Here is an 18,153-nt window from a genome sequence, read left to right on the forward strand (position 1 = left end):
GCTGCTGCTCCAGTTTCAACTGTTCTGCCTGCAGCTATGGAACCCTGACCTGGTCACTGTGATTACTGTTATTTGACCATGCTGGTCATTTATGAACATTTGAACATCTTGGCCATGTTTTGTTATAATCTCCACCCGGCACAGCCAGAAGAGGACTGGCCACCCCTCATAGTCTGGTTCCTCTCTAGGTTTCTTCCTAGGTTTAGGCCTTTCTAGGGAGTTTTTCCTAGCCACCGTGCTTCTACATCTGCATTGCTTGCTGTTTGGGGTTTTAGGCTGGGTTTCTGTGTAGCACTTTGATATATCAGCTGATGTAAGAGCTATATAAATAAATTTGATTTGATTCTATGTGACCGACGTGAATAAGACATTTAAGCATGTTAACCCTCGCAGGGCTGCCGTCCCAGATGGTATCCCTAGCCGCGTCCTCAGAGCATGCACAGACCAGCTGGCTGGTGTGTTTACATATATATTCAATCTCTCCGTATCCCAGTCTGTTCTCCGCACATGCTTCAAGATGGCCACCATTGTCCCTGTACCTAAGAAAGCAAAGGTAATTGAACTAAATGACTAATGCTCCGTAGCACTCACCTCTGTCATCATGAAGTGCTTCGAGAGACTAGTCAAAGATCATATCACCTCCACCTTACCTGCCACCCTAGACCCACTCCGATTTTCTTACAGCCCCAATAGATCCACAGACGATGCAATCGCCACCACACTGCACATTGCCCTGTCCCATCTGGACAAGAGGCATACCTACAGTTGAAGTCAGGAGGTTTACATACACCTTAGCCAAATACATTTAAACTCAGTTTTTCACAATTCCTGACATTTAATCCAATTAAAATTCCCTATCTTAGGTCAGTTAGGATCACCACTTTATTTTAAGAATGTGAAATGTCAGAATAATAGTAGAGAGAATGATTTATTTCAGCTTTCATTTCTTTCATCACATTTCCAATGGGTCAGAAGTTTACATACACTCAATTAGTATTTGGTAGAATTGCCTTTAAATTGTTTCACTTGGGTCAAACGCGTCGGGTAGCCTTCCACAAGCTTCTCACAATTATTTGCGTGAATTTTGGCCCATTCCTCCTGACAGAGCTGGTGTAACTGAGTCAGGTTTGTAGGCCTCCTTGCTCGCACACGCTTTTTCAGTTCTGCCCACAAATTTTCTATGGGATTGAGGTCAGGGCTTTGTGATGGCCGCTCCAATACCTTGACTTTTTTGCCCTTAAGCCATTTTGCCACAACTTTGGAAGTATGCTTGGGGTCATTGTCCATTTGGAAGACCCATTTGCAAACAAGCTTAAACTTCCTGACTGATGTCTTGAGATGTTGCTTCAATATATCCACATACTTTCCCTTCCTCATGATGTCATCTATTTTGTGCACCAGTCCCTCCTGCAGCAAAGCATCCCCACAACATGATGCTGCCACCCATGGTTGGGATGGTGTTCTTTGGCTTACAAGCCTCCCCCTTTTTCCTCCAAACATAATGATGGTCACTATGGCCAAACAGTTATATTTTTGTTTCATCAGACCAGAGGACATTTCTCCAAAAAGTACAATCTTTCTCCCCATGTGCAGTTGCAAACCATAGTCTGGCTTTTTTATGGTGGTTTTGGAGCAGTGGCTTCTTCCTTGCTGAGCGACCTTTCAGGTTATGTCGATATAGAACTCGTTTTACTGTGGATAGATATAGATACTTTTGTACCTGTTTCCTCCAGCATCTTCACAAGGTCCTTTGCTGTTGTTCGAGGATTGATTTGCACTTTTTGCACCAAAGTACTAGGAGACAGAACGCGTCTCCTTCCTGAGCGGTTTGACAGCTGTATGGTCCCATGGTGTTTATATTTGCGTACTATTGTTTGTACAGATGAACGTTTGAAAATTGCTCCCAGGGATGAACCAGACTTGTTGAGGTCTACAATTTTCTTTCTGAGGTCTTGGCTGATTTCTTTTGATTTTCCCATGATGTCAAACAAAGAGGCACTGAGTTTGAAGGTAGGCCTTGAAATACATCCACAGTTACACCTCCAATTGACTCAAATGATGTCAATTAGCCTATCAGAAGCTTCTAAAGCCATGACATAATTTTCTGCAATTTCCCAAGCTGTTTAAAGGCACAGTCAACTTGTATGTCAACTTCTGACCCACTGGAATTGTGATACAGTAAATTATAAGTGAAATATTCTGTCTGTCAACAATTGTTTTGAAAAATGACTTGTGTCATGAACAAAGTAGATGTCCTAACCGACTTGCTAAAACTATAGTTTAAGAAGAAATTTGTGGAGTGGTTGAAAAACAAGTTTTAATGACTTCAACTAATGTGTATGCATTCGTAGTCACAGGCGCAACAAATTTAGCTTCTTACAAGGAACGCCTTAAAATGTGTTAATGAGACAGAGACTCTTTCCCCATACACCACATTTTCCCACAATGCACCATAATTAATACTGTAAAACACATTTATGGTATTTTACTGTGCATTTTACAGTATTTTACTGTTGAAATTACAGAAAGATCTTAAAGTGTGCTGTAAAATATTGCACTGGTCATCCCCAAAGCCAACACTTACTTCGGCCGCCTTTCCTTCCAGTTCTCTGCTGCCAATGACTGGAAACAAATCTCTGAAGTTGGAGTATTATATCTCCCTCTCTAACTTTAAGCATCAGCTGTCTGAGAAGCTTACCGATCACTGTACCTGTACACAGCCAATTTGTAAATAGAATACCCGACTACCTCATCCCCATATTATTACTTACCCTCTTGCTCTTTTGCACCCCAGTATATCTACTTGCACATAATCATCTGCACATCTATCACTCCAGTATTAAAGCTAAATTTTTATTATTTTCGCCTCTAGGGCCTATTTATTGCCTACCTCCCTACTCTTCTACATTTGCGCACACTGTACATAGGTTTTTCTATTTTTATTTTCTTTTATGTTATTGATTGTACGTTTGTTTATGTGTAACTCTGTGTTGTTGTTTTTGTCGCACTGCTTTGCTTTCTTTTGGCTAGTGTAACAGTATAAACTTTACGTCGTCCCCTCGCCCCGACACGAGCGCGAACCAGGGAACCTCTGCACACATCAACAACTGACACCCACGAAGCATCGTTACCCATCGCACTGCTTTGCTTTCTTTTGGCTAGTGTAACAGTATAAACTTTACGTCGTCCCCTCGCCCCGACACGGGCGCGAACCAGGGAACCTCTGCACACATCAACAACGGTTGCCCACGAAGCATCGTTACCCATCGCTCCACAAAGGCCGCGGCCCTTGCAGAGCAAGGGGAAACCCTACTTAAAGTCTCAGAGCAAGTGACGTAACTGATTGAAATGCTACTAGCGCGTACCCGCTAACTAGCTAGTCATTTCACATCCGCTACACTAGGTCACAGTTGTAAATGAGAACTTGTTCTCAACTGGCCTACCTGGTTAAATAAAGGTGAAATAAATAAAAAATAGCAGTGTTTTACTGTGCATTCTACGGTAATCTACTGTAGTCAGTTTATACAGTAAGTTACTGATAAAATTACAAAAACAGCTGACAGTGTAGTTGGCTGTTGGGGCACTATGACATCACCTTACAATAATCCCTTGAAAGGATTTTTGACCTTTTGCCTGTCCATGATCATTCCTCTTTTGGATTGGTAATAAATATTAAGGACTCAAACCATCTGCCTCCCGTGTCTGCATCTGGGTCTCGCCTTGTGCCCTTATACAAGTATTACAAGTATTACATTTGAACATTGTTTTATGTATTTGACAATTTGTCACTTTAACCCACCTTGGCAGGCATTGTTGGGCACAATGCTCATTCCTCTAGCAGTAACTGGAGCTAGCGCTTTAATCATTGCAGGCTGCTGCATTCGCCTCTGCAATTAGGAGCGGATCGCATGACCTTGACGATGGGAATGGCTTGTCTCTTTATTGTACGTCAATTTAACCGCTGTTTTTTTTTATATCCATTCGTCCTGATCCATTACACCTCATAGCAAAACAAACTGCTTAATACTATTTTAGAATTATACTTTTCTTTCTTCAAACATGCATACAACATTATGTAAAAGTATCATAAAGTCAAAAACCAAATTGAATTACCCACAATCCTCTAAAAACAGAGCCATGTGCCACTATTAAATATTAATAACTTGCAAAAAACAAGTTCTGCAAAAAACGTCATAATTCTATATCAGTACAACACAAATAAATCAAGAAGAAATATGTCTGACTACTTTATTATTTTAAACAAAGACGTAAAACATAATTAGAATCAAGTAAGAACCACTTATTTAATACACATTAGATCGACTTTATAATATGAACCATAACTTGCAAAAACTCAACTTTAGATTAGCAGAACACAAATAAATAAAGTTATATATACTCAATAACCTAATATTTGTTAACAATACTCAACATTAAATTATAAATCTTATTGAAATCTGAGTTAGTACCACTTATGATTTGAGTTCTACTGACTGTCCGATATGTTTGAGTAGCCACTACTCAATTTCTCTAATGAGTTAGACAGTTATTTCCCATGCATAACATCACATGGATTCGCAATAGGCTGTAATTATGTAGCCTATACAATGACACATTTTCACATTTCAAGACAACGGTTTTCGGGTGGTTTATTGCGCCCAAACACGAACACAGTCTTCACATAAAATGGTGCATCTCCACTAATGTAAAACAGCAGAGCAGGAATCAACCCCTCCCCCTGAGCGCCCGGAGACACAAGTTAACACGATTTCACTTTCGGGTGGTTTATTGAGCCCAACCATGAATAAATTAATTACATAAATTGGTGCATCTCCACTAACGTGGCTACTCAAACACATCGGACAGTCAGCAGAAGACAACCGCTCCTCCTGAGCGCACAGAATAAACACAAGTAAAAACACAATTTAACTTTGAGTGCGCAGTATACAGAATGCATAGGAATTAGGAGAACCTTTAAGATCAATAGCCACATTGAATGCAGCAGAAAGACTTACCTGGGAAATCCACGGGGAAGATAATAGCTAGTCCACTATTTTGATCAGAAAACCACGTTTTTTTCTCCTTGTGGTGTGACTAACTAGCCTACTTTACACCTCACTATCTCTTATACATACATGCGACCAGGCTTCATCTGCTGCAACTGGATTGAGTCACTGAGCACCCCGTTGTCCGAATCAAAGTTCGGACGTTTCCGACAAGTTGACGAATAGCCTGAGGAAACGGTTGGACACCTCACGCGTTAAAATCATGCACTTTTTTTTTATCCAAAAGAGGTCGCCAGAGTATTGCATCTCATTTATAGCGCGTCATATCATTTGAGACCACGATTAAATGTGTGTGCAAAGTGAACCAGGCGATTCTGAAACAGAGTAGGCTAGCTACTATGTTTTGGAGTGGAAATGTATGAATTGCAGCACTGACATTTCCAGTCTAACCTCCCTAAAATGTGTAGCCTATTTGGACATGGATATCAAGTTGACCTCTCTTTAACAGCCCGTAGGAAAGTGTGTCTTGGTAGTTTTAGACATGCGGAAGTGTGAGGGGGCTATGACGCACTGTTAAATGACGGACGGCTCTCTGTTTCCAGCTGTGCTGGGAAATAAATATTCATCCGAAAGATCCGCTGCTCGGGACCCTTTTGGATACCCCGTGAATGAACAGTGGGTGGAGATTATGTTAGGTTCGTTTGGGGACGCACAGTCGGGAATAGGCTGGTCGAGAGCTGATAGTATCTACAAGATAGATACATATACTCAGGCTTTAGTAGCCATAATCATTTGACATACACTTGTCTTGGACGGTTCAGGTTACGCTGATGTGCTGCTCTAGTCTAAATATCATTAAGGACTCAACAACCCTCAAAAAAAAGAGTGCCGTTTTGAAACTGCAGTTTAAGTGCTGTAACTGCAGTCAACTTTGGTATTTTGGACGCAGTAATTGCAGAAATGATACTCCAAAATATATATACTCTACTGTAACTGCAGTTACACTGAAACATTACTGCAGTAAAAACGGTTATTTTGGACGCAGTATTTGTGCTCTGACTGCAATCTTTTTTCTTAAGGGGGTGTTTATTTCGCCTTCGCACAAGTCATGAATCGTGGTCACAGGCAGGCAATGGTCATACATAGGTAGACAAACAGGCAGGTGAAACAAAACTAGGACCGACGGCTATAACTGGTTCTCAAAAACAAGCTAGGAAAAGGCTTAGTAGAGTCAAAACAAACAATACCTCACAAAGGCACAAACAGAATGAACTGAAGTAAATAAGGAGCTGATGAGACCAGGTGAGTAACTAACACAGGTGAAATCAATGAACAAAAAGGAAAGACAGGGCTATGTTCAAGAACACAACGAAACAGAACACAAGGTTGACTAAGAAAATAAATACAGGACCTTACAGCCACAGTGTCTTTAAAATGACGGCTATTGTCAGTGAAACATTATCTCAGAAGGATCCACTGTATTAAATATTTTCAAGCATCACTTTCAGCTTTTACTTTTGCATCCTCTAAGTATCCTAACTGTATGTCTCTTTTCACCTCTATTCGATTCTATTCTATCACCTGACGCAATCTAGTGCAAAAATACAAATAAACAAAGGGAGGGGATGTTTTCAGGTTGCCAAGTGGGTGAAAGTTATGTTATGTTATGTTCGTTTGGGGACCCAAACGTGTGGGAAAGGTTTCTTCGTCAAGTACCATCAGCAATATGAGATGCCACCCACATGACTGCCATATTTTGTCCATGTATTGGGCACGTATCATAAGTCTATGGTATTTTATTGTATCCGTGTATCTGCCTAATATGATTCAAACATTGTGCACATATCAACCCAATGTGGCACGTGTAATGTGTGCGCACCCTTATATTGTATTGTGTGTGCATATGTGCTCATCCAGTATGCATCCTGAACCTTCAGACAGAAGGGGACTGTAACAGACGTCAACAATCACCTCTCCTCCTGCTGTGAACTAACTGATTCTTAGAAAGGGCCGGGCGCCTGCAAGCTGACTTCAGGTCGCCAGTTGGACGGTGTTTCCTCCGACATATTGTTGCGGCTGGCTTTCGGGTCAATTGAGCAGTGTGGCTTGGCAGGGACGTTTTTCAGAGGACGCATGTCCCATCGCTGCAACTCCCCTACGGACTCGGGAGAGGTCGAGAACCATGTGTCCTCCGAAACATGACCCTGCCAAGCCACACTGCTTTTTGACACACTGCTCGCTTAACCAATGTGTCGGAGGAAACACCCTCCAACGTCTGCTTGCAGACGCCCGGCCCGCCACAAGGAGTCACTAGAGCGCGATGGGACAAGGAAATCCTGGTCGGCCAAACCCTCCCCTAACCCGGATGACGCTGGGCCAATTGTACACCGCCTCATGGGTCTCCCGGTCACGGCCGGCTGTGACAAAGCCTGGGATCGAACCCGGGGCTGTAGTGACGCCTCAAGCACTGCGATGCAGTGCCTTAGACCGCTGCGCCCCTCAGGAGGCCCTAGCCTGCAGACATTCTAACTAGTTTGTGTGTCTCCCTCAGAGTCAGTCCTTGGTCTAGTACGCAGGGACCACTGGTCTGATACACAGGGACTACTGGTCTGGTACACAGGGACCACTGGTCTGGTACACAGGGACTACTGGTCTGGTACACAGGGACTACTGGTCTGGTACACAGGGACTACTGGTCTGGTACACAGGGACTACTGGTCTGATACACAGGGACTACTGGTCTGATACACAGGGACTACTGGTCCGGTACACAGGGACTACTGGTCTGGTACACAGGGACTACTGGTCTGGTACACAGGGACTACTGGTCTGGTACACAGGGACTACTGGTCTGATACACAGGGACTACTGGTCTGATACAGAGGGACTACTGGTCTGGTACGCAGGGACTACTGGTCTGATACACAGGGACTACTGGTCTGGTACACAGGGACTACTGGTCTGATACACAGGGACTACTGGTCTGATACACAGGGACTACTGGTCTGGTACACAGGGACTACTGGTCTGGTACGCAGGGACCACTGGTCTGGTACACAGGGACTACTGGTCTGATACACAGGGACTACTGGTCTGGTACACAGGTGCTACTGGTCTGGTACGCAGGGACTACTGGTCTGATACACAGGGACTACTGGTCTGGTACAGAAGGACTACTGGTCTGGTACACAGGGACTACTGGTCTGGTACACAGGGACCACTGGTCTGGTACACAGGGACTACTGGTCTGGTACACAGGGACTACTGGTCTGGTACACAGGGACTACTGGTCTGGTACGCAGGGACCACTGGTCTGATACACAGGGACTACCGGTCTGGTACACAGGGACTACTGGTCTGATACACACGGACTACTGGCAATGTTTCAAGCAACTCCTTCAGCACGACACCTGCGGCAGTTAAACTACCAACAGCACATTTAGAGATTATAGAAAATAACACTACTAACCCCTCTGTTGTCTTGTGTCCCTCCCTGGTGTGTGTGTGTGTACGTGCGTGCGTGCGTGCGCGTGTGTGAGGAAGGGAGAGAAAGAGGTGTGTGTGCATCCATGCGTGTTTGTGACCAATATCATGTTGGTAAAATGCAGAAAACACTCCTGTGTTGTGTGGCTGGCAGTTGAACAGCCCTAAGCCTGCAGGAAGCTGTTGACATCTTCAGGGACCAAGACAATATCTCCTCAGGCTAGCCCTCATCAAACACCTGTTACACACACATAGTACTAGAGGCCTGTTCTCTGTCACTCATATTGGCTCTAATACATTGTTGCTACATGACAATTTAGATGTATTTTATGTTAGGTAATTTGACTACATTCTATCTTTGGATATAATATAATTGACTTGTTTTACCCGTTTCTATTTTCCAGCCATTCAACCCAGCTTTATCGCTTCCTGGGAATTTATGGGTGAGGCTTTTCTTCTCCCTGATTGTTTTGTTTCCACTAAATGGTTGGTGTTGGCAATTGGTGTTAGTGTGAGGAAATAATTTTCATCACATTCAGCTTGTCGATTGTCCAACAACAATCATGATAACGGAGTCAAATATCCTTCCTCTCTCAGAGCCTTTCATGTCCCTGCTCACGGTCCTTTCAGAAATGGACTTCAAACTGGACATGGAGGTACAAACTCTTTCCTTCCCTCTCTGATTATGTGATTAATGCACAGTCGGAAAGTATGAGGACCGTCTCTGCTTAGACTGTTGGCATTGAACAAAATGTTGGCATGTAAGATAGAAAAAACATTACAAAGACAAAGAGTTCTCAAAACAAAACGTCACTCCTCACGTCAGCAAAACCAGAACCTATACCTCTACTAGAGATTTTTTATTTAACGTCTGCCTTTTAAGTATTTCCAAAGTATGGAAAATGACTGTTGCGTCTACATTGATAAAGTTTAATCATAAAGTAACTTGTCCCCTCCCCCATGTCATACATTTGGATTCAGGAGGTGGGATTATTACAGGCATAGTGTGACATGACCCTAACTCTAATTTCAATACACCAATAGCAACATATTCTCTTAACAATTTTAAATATGTACCGCCTTCTAATCATCTGAGACGGCGTGTTTGCAGAGGGTCGTTGGTTATAAGAGAACTACTCTACTGGTGCCAAAATTTGACTGTAGCATGTCAGCAAAAATAATTACATGTTTACACTATTCATCTATGGCAAAGATCCTTAAGTCTCCCCTTTCATCAGTACCTGGTGTTCGCTAGTTACTGGCTGGGTCTTCAGCCAGCAGGGATCAAATGAGGTAAAGGTCATTATAAACTCTGACACAGTTGTCAACACATCTGTTAGTGCTGCTGTGAACCACATCACAAGAGACATGCTAACTGGGAGATGTATACCAAAAAAAATTGACATTGAAGAGATGTAGTTTGAGTACTTTTTTTATTACTAAAACACTGCATTGCTTGACAGGCATTAGCGCTTTGTCAAGGCAAGCTCATGAATATTAGCTCCCGCCCACTCAGCATGTCTTTTCAAACGTCCTGGTAGTTAGCCATGAGAGAATGTACTTTTAATGCCTGTCCAGGACCTTTAAACCATTTACATTGTTGAATATTTACCCCTGCCCATTTGATCTGGTTCACCCCTGTAATCACAACCAGTTTGGAAAGCTTTGTTTAGGCCTCTAGAAATGCAAGTGATGTAAAAAACCTAGTATTCATTAACCATGAGCCAAAAAGTCCCTCAATCTGTAGCATTTAAATCCCCAAAGAATAGGGGTGATATGTCATGCCAAAGGCTATTTTAAATGGGGATCAGAATGACTGTTAGGGACCTACAAAACCATTTTTAAATCAACCCCATTGAAGTTCATCTCTGGGAGAAAAATAAATAGACCAGCCTTTCAAAGCTACTGACCTGAGTGCTAGAGCAGTAGTCATTTAGGCAAGTTACTGTCGTTATCTTGGGCAGTGATGACGGATCCTTAGCCAGCACAAGTCTGTTCCCATTGTTGGAAAGCCGATTTCAGTGGCTGTTTGACACCCCAAAAACATGACTGGATTCTTCCATGTAGTGCACAGAGCAAAACTGTTACGCACAATGACAATTTAATATCTCCTGTATTTTTAGTTCCTGGTGTTTTGAGGTCAAGGAAATGTAATTTTAGGAGTGGAAGATCTTTCAATTTTAGGCACACTTGAAGCCTGGTTTTCCCCTTCTACATTTTAAGCTTAGTGGTTCATATGACGAACACATGAACTTCAAAATGGTGACAACCTAACTTCCTGTATTGATGTCAACCCACAGAAGTGCAATTTGTCTTCCAAGTATTGCTGTAATAAAATTAACATGTGGTAACTTAAGGACTTCACTGTAAAAACCCCTAGTGGATAATGAACACCCAAACAAGCATTTACTTGTAAAGACATTTAATAGAAAGACAATGTGACACTCATAAATATTAAATGTAGCTGCCAAGGTTTGTTGCATGTTTCAAAAAAAATAACATTGTAAAAAACAGTCCAGAATATACAGAGTCTTGGTCATGCTCCTGGCCATCCCTGACAGTGTCAGGAGGAGTAACTGTGCATAGACAATCCCCCCGACACCATTATGGAGTGCTAGGAGTGAACTGTTGTGCAAGACATGCTGGCAGACTGCTGAGACAAAGGGTGGAAATAGATGAGACCCTGACACACCACCCCGGAAGCTGACGTAAAGAGCCGACTCGTTCTTTCACCTCAAACCCCCCAACCACAAAGGCTCCGTCATCTAGAGTATGTATTACTGTCACTCTAAATGAGCCAGTTTACATGTGACGAGGCCACCTGACTGAAGTCAACACGGTGACAGTCATGTAACACTTTCTATCCTCTAAGATAAAAACAAGCCTCATTTGCAATTGAAGGCAAGCCGATCGTCCTATCTGCACACTAACCATATCTGATCGTTACCTCATTCTAAAATACATTACATAAGGAAAAACCCAAGAATTAACATTTTAAAAAATTCACAAAATGGTTAAGTGAGATAAATAGGATTGTGTGTCTGGAGCAGGAGGTCGAGTACCATTTAGGCTCTCTCTCCCCTTATCCTGCGGGCCAGCTGGATGTCTTTGGGCATGATGGTGACACGCTTGGCGTGGATGGCACACAGGTTGGTATCCTCAAACAGACCCACCAGGTATGCTTCGCTGGCCTCCTGGTGGAGAGTAGTGGGGACAAGTCATGGGATTAATAAAACAAAAGTTCCTGTTCACTCCATCCATTAGCCTTCAGACTATAGTGTGGTACCAGCAGTCTGGGGATTTTACCTGAAGGGCGCCAATGGCAGCACTCTGGAAACGCAGGTCCGTCTTGAAGTCCTGGGCGATTTCTCTCACCAGGCGCTGGAAGGGCAGCTTGCGGATCAGCAGCTCAGTAGACTTCTGGTAGCGACGGATCTCCCTCAGAGCCACTGTTCCTGGCCTGGGAAACAAAACAGTAAAACGTTGCATGAATACTTACATCTTATAAACAGACCTGTTAGTGACCCACTTCCTTCAGGTTACATCTACATGTAAACAAACATTTTGGGAAAACAGGTTGCACTGCTCTAAGTACCTGTAACGATGGGGCTTCTTCACTCCTCCGGTGGATGGCGCACTTTTCCTGGCCGCCTTTGTGGCGAGCTGCTTCCTTGGCGCCTTTCCTCCGGTGGACTTACGGGCGGTCTGCTTGGTACGAGCCATTTCTCACTAGGAAAATATATTTAAGTCAGTCCGAAAATGATTTGAAATGCCTTCGACGTGAGACATAAAAATGTATATCGCGGTCGATGGGAAAAGGCGGCTAAAATTTAAGCAAAATGATTTTCTACAAAACAAGCAGAACCGCTTAAATGTTGCAGCCAACTTAAACCACATCACTTTTGAGTTAGACAATAGTTGTAGTAACTGAAACAATTTAGCATCATTATAACAATCGTTACCATTTGAATATTCCCCTCCCCCACAGTTAACGTAAATGCACCGCTGGGAGGCGCTTCGTCGGTTCCAGTCGCGCTCGATTATGACCACCACCCCGCCTTCCAGCTTGCTGCCTCGGCCCAGTTGCCAACATAGCATAAATGGCACTGCAGTCTTTGTTCGTTTGAGCGGGCACGAACAGCATACATCGAAAGAATAAAACTTCTCGTGAATGTTGTGCTAACTATAGATTATCACTTGTACTTAAGCATTGAGAAGGAGAAAAGCCCAACCAGAACGACATTTTTTTTTAAATTCGAAAGGAGAAAGCAACGGCTTTTAGCTACAACTTCTGACCGACGACTGACCTAGCGTTAGCACTATTGCTAACGTTAGCTATAAACAGCCATCGAAACCCCACGCTGTTTGAATCGTTGCATTGAGTCACAGCTAGACAGTCATGGTAGAGTGAAGACAGTTAATTAACACGGCGAAAAGGTGTCATAATACAACTAGGCTACACATATCGGTCGAGGTATTTAGTTAGCTACCGTTAGCAGGCAGCCATATCACGGTTGGGATTTCTATTGTTCTAGCTATATTTAACCGGTACAGACAAACTCCTTTGGGAGGTCAACCGATTACTATTTCAACTCTTTGTGAATGGACAGACCACTATCAAAAAAGAAAAAGTTACTCACCGTATGGTAACTGTTGGATTATTCCCAAACTTTAACAGGTAGACCAATAGTCCGTACTCCTCTTCTTTGAGACACACAACGCGATTAATGGAAAACTGTGATGAATCAATTTTTATACTTTCTCATGACGTCAACTAACAGATTTCTAAAGCCGGTTGGATGAGAACGAGAAACTCGTAAGACCATTGGTTAAAAATCCATCAAAATGGCTCACTCATTGGTTAACAAAATCAGACACCCCATTGGTTATTTTTTGTCCTCTGTATCCAATCAGAGCGACCGAAATATTATCGCTAAATACTTGGGTTGAAAATATTGCTGAAAATATATAAACATTGTTGTTTCAACAAAATGTTCTTCTGAAACATGTTCTCAACATGTTCTAACAATTCTGTGACTTGAAGGACATCCTAGTTAGAGTGCAATGATTGTTTTTCCATTGTATCATGATCATATTGCTCGTGAATGACCAGGATTGTTGTTGTATCAATTAGATTACTTTGTATTATCAATTAGCTGATAAGACTAAACGTGCAATTCAATTGGAATACACAGTATCAGACAGTGAGTGTCGATATGGTCATGGCTGTCTGAGTAGATCATGAATGCTGTCTGGCCGAGAAGACATGACTGCAATAAAATATACCCCCCCCCCCCCCCCCCCCGACCTTCGAACGACATTTGCACAGTCATTTCTCAATAATATAATTTTCACTTCGATGTCTGTATGTTGTTCACAACATTGTGGTTTTCTGTTCTCAAATTCTCTGTTTAGAAATGTTATTTTAGGAATGTTTTGTAACAGTTTATGACCACACACGGAAAAGCCTGTAATGTTGTTATTTTTGTTTTCACAGAGCAGCACACATTTCGTATGTTTGGATCAAAAGTACAACGTAATGTATGCTCCATAGAATAAAGACACTTGTTTAATATTAAAATGATATTTCTGACTACTCCACACACTGCCGTTTCAAAGCAAATGGGACAAGACACTATTGAACTACATATTCCACAGCTCTTAGCAAACCCCATCATTTGACTGTCAAAGATCTGTATAACTAACCCAAGATAGATCACAGCCTTTCGTTTCCAATGGGAACAAATTAGTCATAGTCGGCAGAACAAGCCATCAGGGCAGTAACTCAATTCGCCCTTGCACTCCTAAACAACACTTCTTCTTTTTTTTTTTTTACTTTGGCAAAGAGTAAAATCTAGTAAGTCCACTCTGTTTGTAACAGGTTCTAGTTTTGGGAACCTAAAACTGTATTGACATCAAATGTTTTATTGATTAGAAAATTAGAATAATGTCGGCCAAAATCCATCTCGCTCCATAGTCATGTCCCTTGAGCTTCGGGCTAAGCTTCGGGTGAACATTTCTGGGGTTCCACTATCTATGTCCATAGATGATATAAAATTAAATGTAGATTGGGGCATAGTGGTTGAAGCCAAAAGGCTGTTCACTAAGAATGAGGGGCAGAGTAGTGAAAGCCTGCCAGTACTATTAAGAGAAGATTTTACTTAAGAAAGTACAGATGGGCTTCCTAGGTTTCACTGTTAGAGTGTAAGTCCCTCCTCCAATTAAGGTGTTTCAAATGCCAAAGAATGGGACATGTAGCGGCTCTGTGCAAAGGAAAGAAACGATGTGCCAAGTGTGGAGGGGAATATGATTACGGTGAATGTGGGAACAATGTCAAGGTTAATTGTTGTAATTGTGGGGGAACACAGAGCAGCATTTGGTGGATGCCAGGTATAGAAAGAGGCTAGAGTGGCCCAACGGAATAAAATCACTCATAATGTCTCTTATGCAGAGGCTGCAAGGCAAATTGGTGGAACTATTAGGCAGAATGATGGGTAACAAGGTCAGTCCTGGAATAAGTGGACCTACTGTAGGAAATGCTGTTTATGTTGATCCAGACACGGATACGAGACCTGTTCAGAAATCTTGTTCTGACAAATGTGTTGTGTCAAAGGACACAACACATAATCGTTAATCAGATTGGCTTTATAGCCTTCATTGGAAAGGTTATCAACCTGACTTCGTTTGTGGAAAGAAGAACAGCCAAGTTGAAGGTCATTGTGGAAGCAACAACAGAGTTTTGATGGAATGTTCCTGTCGCCAAGACTGTTGATATGTTGACTCCTAATAATACTAATGATGGAATGTCTCAATATGATGATCATTTGAGTTAAGGTTTTTGTTATCCTTCAGTGGAATGCCAGAAGCCTTATTGCTAACAGTCAGGAGTTTAAGAAATATGTAATTGATTTAGAGATCAAACCTGATGTGATATGTGTTCAAGAAACATGGCTTATACCACGTCTTGATTGTATTATTTCTGGTTATCAGATCTGATAGATCAACCTTACAGGGTTGTGGGTGTGCTACGTTCCTAAGGGAAGGTCTTGTATATGCTAATATACCTGTCCCATCTGAATATGAATGTGTGATGGTGGAATCTACAGTGCAGGTAGTAATATTAAGGTACAACATTTTTACAGCCCGTGTCAACTATCTGTAGAGATGTTTGATGAAATATCAGGAGAAATGGGCTCTAGAGAGATATGGTGCGGCGACTTTAATACACATAATAGTTTATGGGGAAGCTAATGGTACTATTGTGGAAGATATGATGGAAACAAGAGCATTAGTATGTCTTCACGATGGATGTGGTACAAGAGTTGATGTTGTTAGAGGGATTACATCCTGCTTGGACCTCACAACTGGCCTCTGACTCTATTGCATCTTTAGGTGAATGGAATGAATGATTCTACTGTTGGAAGGGATCATTTCCTGATTTGGTGTACCGTGAACTTTGATGTTACTATTCAAGATAGGGGCACTATTCTGAAGATGGTGATTTCATAAAGCAGACTGGGACAAGTTTGGGGATCATTGCTTAAAGTCTATTGGAGAGTTGTCTTCTAGTGAGGCTGGGATGATGGACAGTATGTGCTGCCTCTGTGACCTCTCTGAGTTTTGAGTGCTGAGAATTTCTATGAATTTATATGTACCAGTGAGTGAAGTAAGTGAGAAAACGGAAGGTGGTTCCTTGGTAGACTGAAGAGTGCACTTGTGGCTGTTGGAGAAAGAAATAGGTCTCACAGAGTATATGAATATGACTCCTGAGAATCTAGTTGATTTTCAAAAGAAGATATCTTTAGTGCTTAGGGTCATTAAGTCTGTCACGAGAAATTCATGGAGACAGTTCTGCTCTACAATATGCAGGGCTGCTGGGGGGGGGGGGGGGGGGGGGGGGTGTATGGTCTATGTTGAAGAAGATGACTGGAAGAAGCAAGTCCTCTCGAATTCCAGATTTGGTTGTGGGTCAAAAAATGTCCGTAACGGATGAAGAAAAAGCTGACTTGTTGGGGAAGACATTTGCTAGGTTACATAGTGGGGTAACTTTGGATGAAGTACACAAGCAACGCAGGTGTGAAGATTTTAAATACTCATGTTAATGTGTATAAGAAAGGGATACTGTTGCCTCTTCTTTGGATACTGTTACCATACATGAGATGCGTTCAGCCTTAATAGGGTGTGGATATACAGGCCCAGGTCATGATCACCTGTGCTATGTAATGTTTAGGCATCTACATGATGAGGTCAGGCATGTTCTCCTGGGATTATTTAATCAGATTTGGAGTGAGGGGTTTATACCTTCTGGTTGGAAACGTGCAGTAATATGACCTTATGTAAAGCCTGATAAGGACTCTTCATGGTGCTGATAGTTATAGACCAATAGCACTGACCTCTAACTTGTGTAAACTGATGGAAAATATGATAGTAAATAGATTGTCATATTTCCTGGAACGTAGAGGTTTATTGAGTCAATGTCAAAGTGGATTCCGTAAAGGTAGATCTACTTTGGATGCATTAGTAAAGGTGAGCAATGAAGTTGAAAAAACTCTGGTCATGAAATAAGTAATGACTACTGTCTTTATTATGGAACAGCGGCAAAGACTTGGCTTCACAGGCTGGACAGAATCCAGTGTATAGCTTTAAGGATATGCATTGGTGCATTCAAATCAACATCTGTATGTGCCTTACTAGTGGAGGTAGGTGAAATGCCCTTGGATATACGGCGTTAAAAAAATGGTCATTAGCTTATTGAGTTAGGTTGAAAGGCTGTGAGGTTGAGCATCCCACTGCTACTGTTCTAGATGACTGTTGGGAATATACCAGTAGACAAGGCAGTGGTTTTGGTTTGACAGCTGGAAAGCTTGCTGATGAGAGTGGTTTGAGGGAGTTGGAGGTTGGCACTTCTGTGGTGATAGGGGACGTTCCTCCATGGTTACTCCCAGATCCTTTTGTTGATCTAACCTTGGTAGAGAAAAGGAAAGATTGGTCAGAAGTCAGTGATAAAGGCAAACTGGTTTGCAGTTACATTGGTAGAAGTTGTTATGCATTTTTACCGCTTTTCACAGATGGATCCAAGGACCCAGATAGTGGGCATACAGGAGCAGGCGTTTACCTTCCTGAATTTGATGTGCAGAAGACTAACAGATTAATTGTCAGTATACTCAGTTGAACTGCTGCCGATATTAGTTGCCCTCCAATGGGTAGAGGACGTACAACCTGTTAGAATTATAGTATGCTCAGATTCTCTGTTTTAGGAAGGAAGATGTCGTGTTTGCTCAATTGCGCTTAGGACATTGTACATTGAACTCATCATTACATCTGGTTGGCAAGCATGTGAATGGTTTGTGTCTGCAGTGTATGGTCGATGAAATGGTGGAGCATGTATTGTTATATTGTTGTAAGTTTGTTGAAGAGAGGGAAAGATTGAAGTATCGGGTCATTGACGTTGAACAGGGTTGGAGAGGTTTGGAAGCGATTTTTGGAATGGGGGAGGGCCTATTAGAAGTTAGTAGGGCTCTTTTTTATTTTCTCAGAAGTACTGAGTTAGGTAAGAGGTTTTAGAAATGTTGTAAACCGTGATTGACCACACTCCAGCACATTAGGTGGCGGCATACACTTTAAACGTTTGTTTGCGAGCCGCCAGAATATCGTAGAAGAAGAA

General features: G+C 42.2%; 2 protein-coding genes across 2 annotated transcripts in view; both read right to left on the minus strand.

Annotated features, from left to right (window-relative positions):
- Positions 1–5,472, minus strand: part of LOC129817231 (butyrophilin subfamily 1 member A1-like) — a 28,190-nt gene extending 22,718 nt beyond the window's left edge. Inside the window, exon 1 of the mRNA XM_055872308.1 lies at positions 5,016–5,472. The gene's annotated coding sequence lies outside the window, so the exon portion shown is untranslated. The remainder of the gene's footprint in view (positions 1–5,015) is intronic.
- Positions 5,473–10,894: 5,422 nt separating this feature from the next.
- Positions 10,895–13,239, minus strand: LOC129817342 (histone H3.3A). The gene is made up of 4 exons (XM_055872519.1): positions 13,130–13,239; positions 12,085–12,218; positions 11,796–11,949; positions 10,895–11,683 (listed from the first exon to the last, which is right to left on the minus strand). The coding sequence occupies exons 2-4, from the start codon at positions 12,210–12,212 to the stop codon at positions 11,555–11,557; spliced, it is 411 nt and encodes a 136-aa protein (XP_055728494.1). The 5' UTR covers positions 12,213–12,218; positions 13,130–13,239; the 3' UTR covers positions 10,895–11,554.
- Between the last annotated feature and the right edge of the window lie 4,914 nt (positions 13,240–18,153).

This window comes from Salvelinus fontinalis, chromosome 1 (assembly GCF_029448725.1).
Source record: "Salvelinus fontinalis isolate EN_2023a chromosome 1, ASM2944872v1, whole genome shotgun sequence".
NCBI classification, from domain to species: domain Eukaryota; kingdom Metazoa; phylum Chordata; class Actinopteri; order Salmoniformes; family Salmonidae; genus Salvelinus; species Salvelinus fontinalis.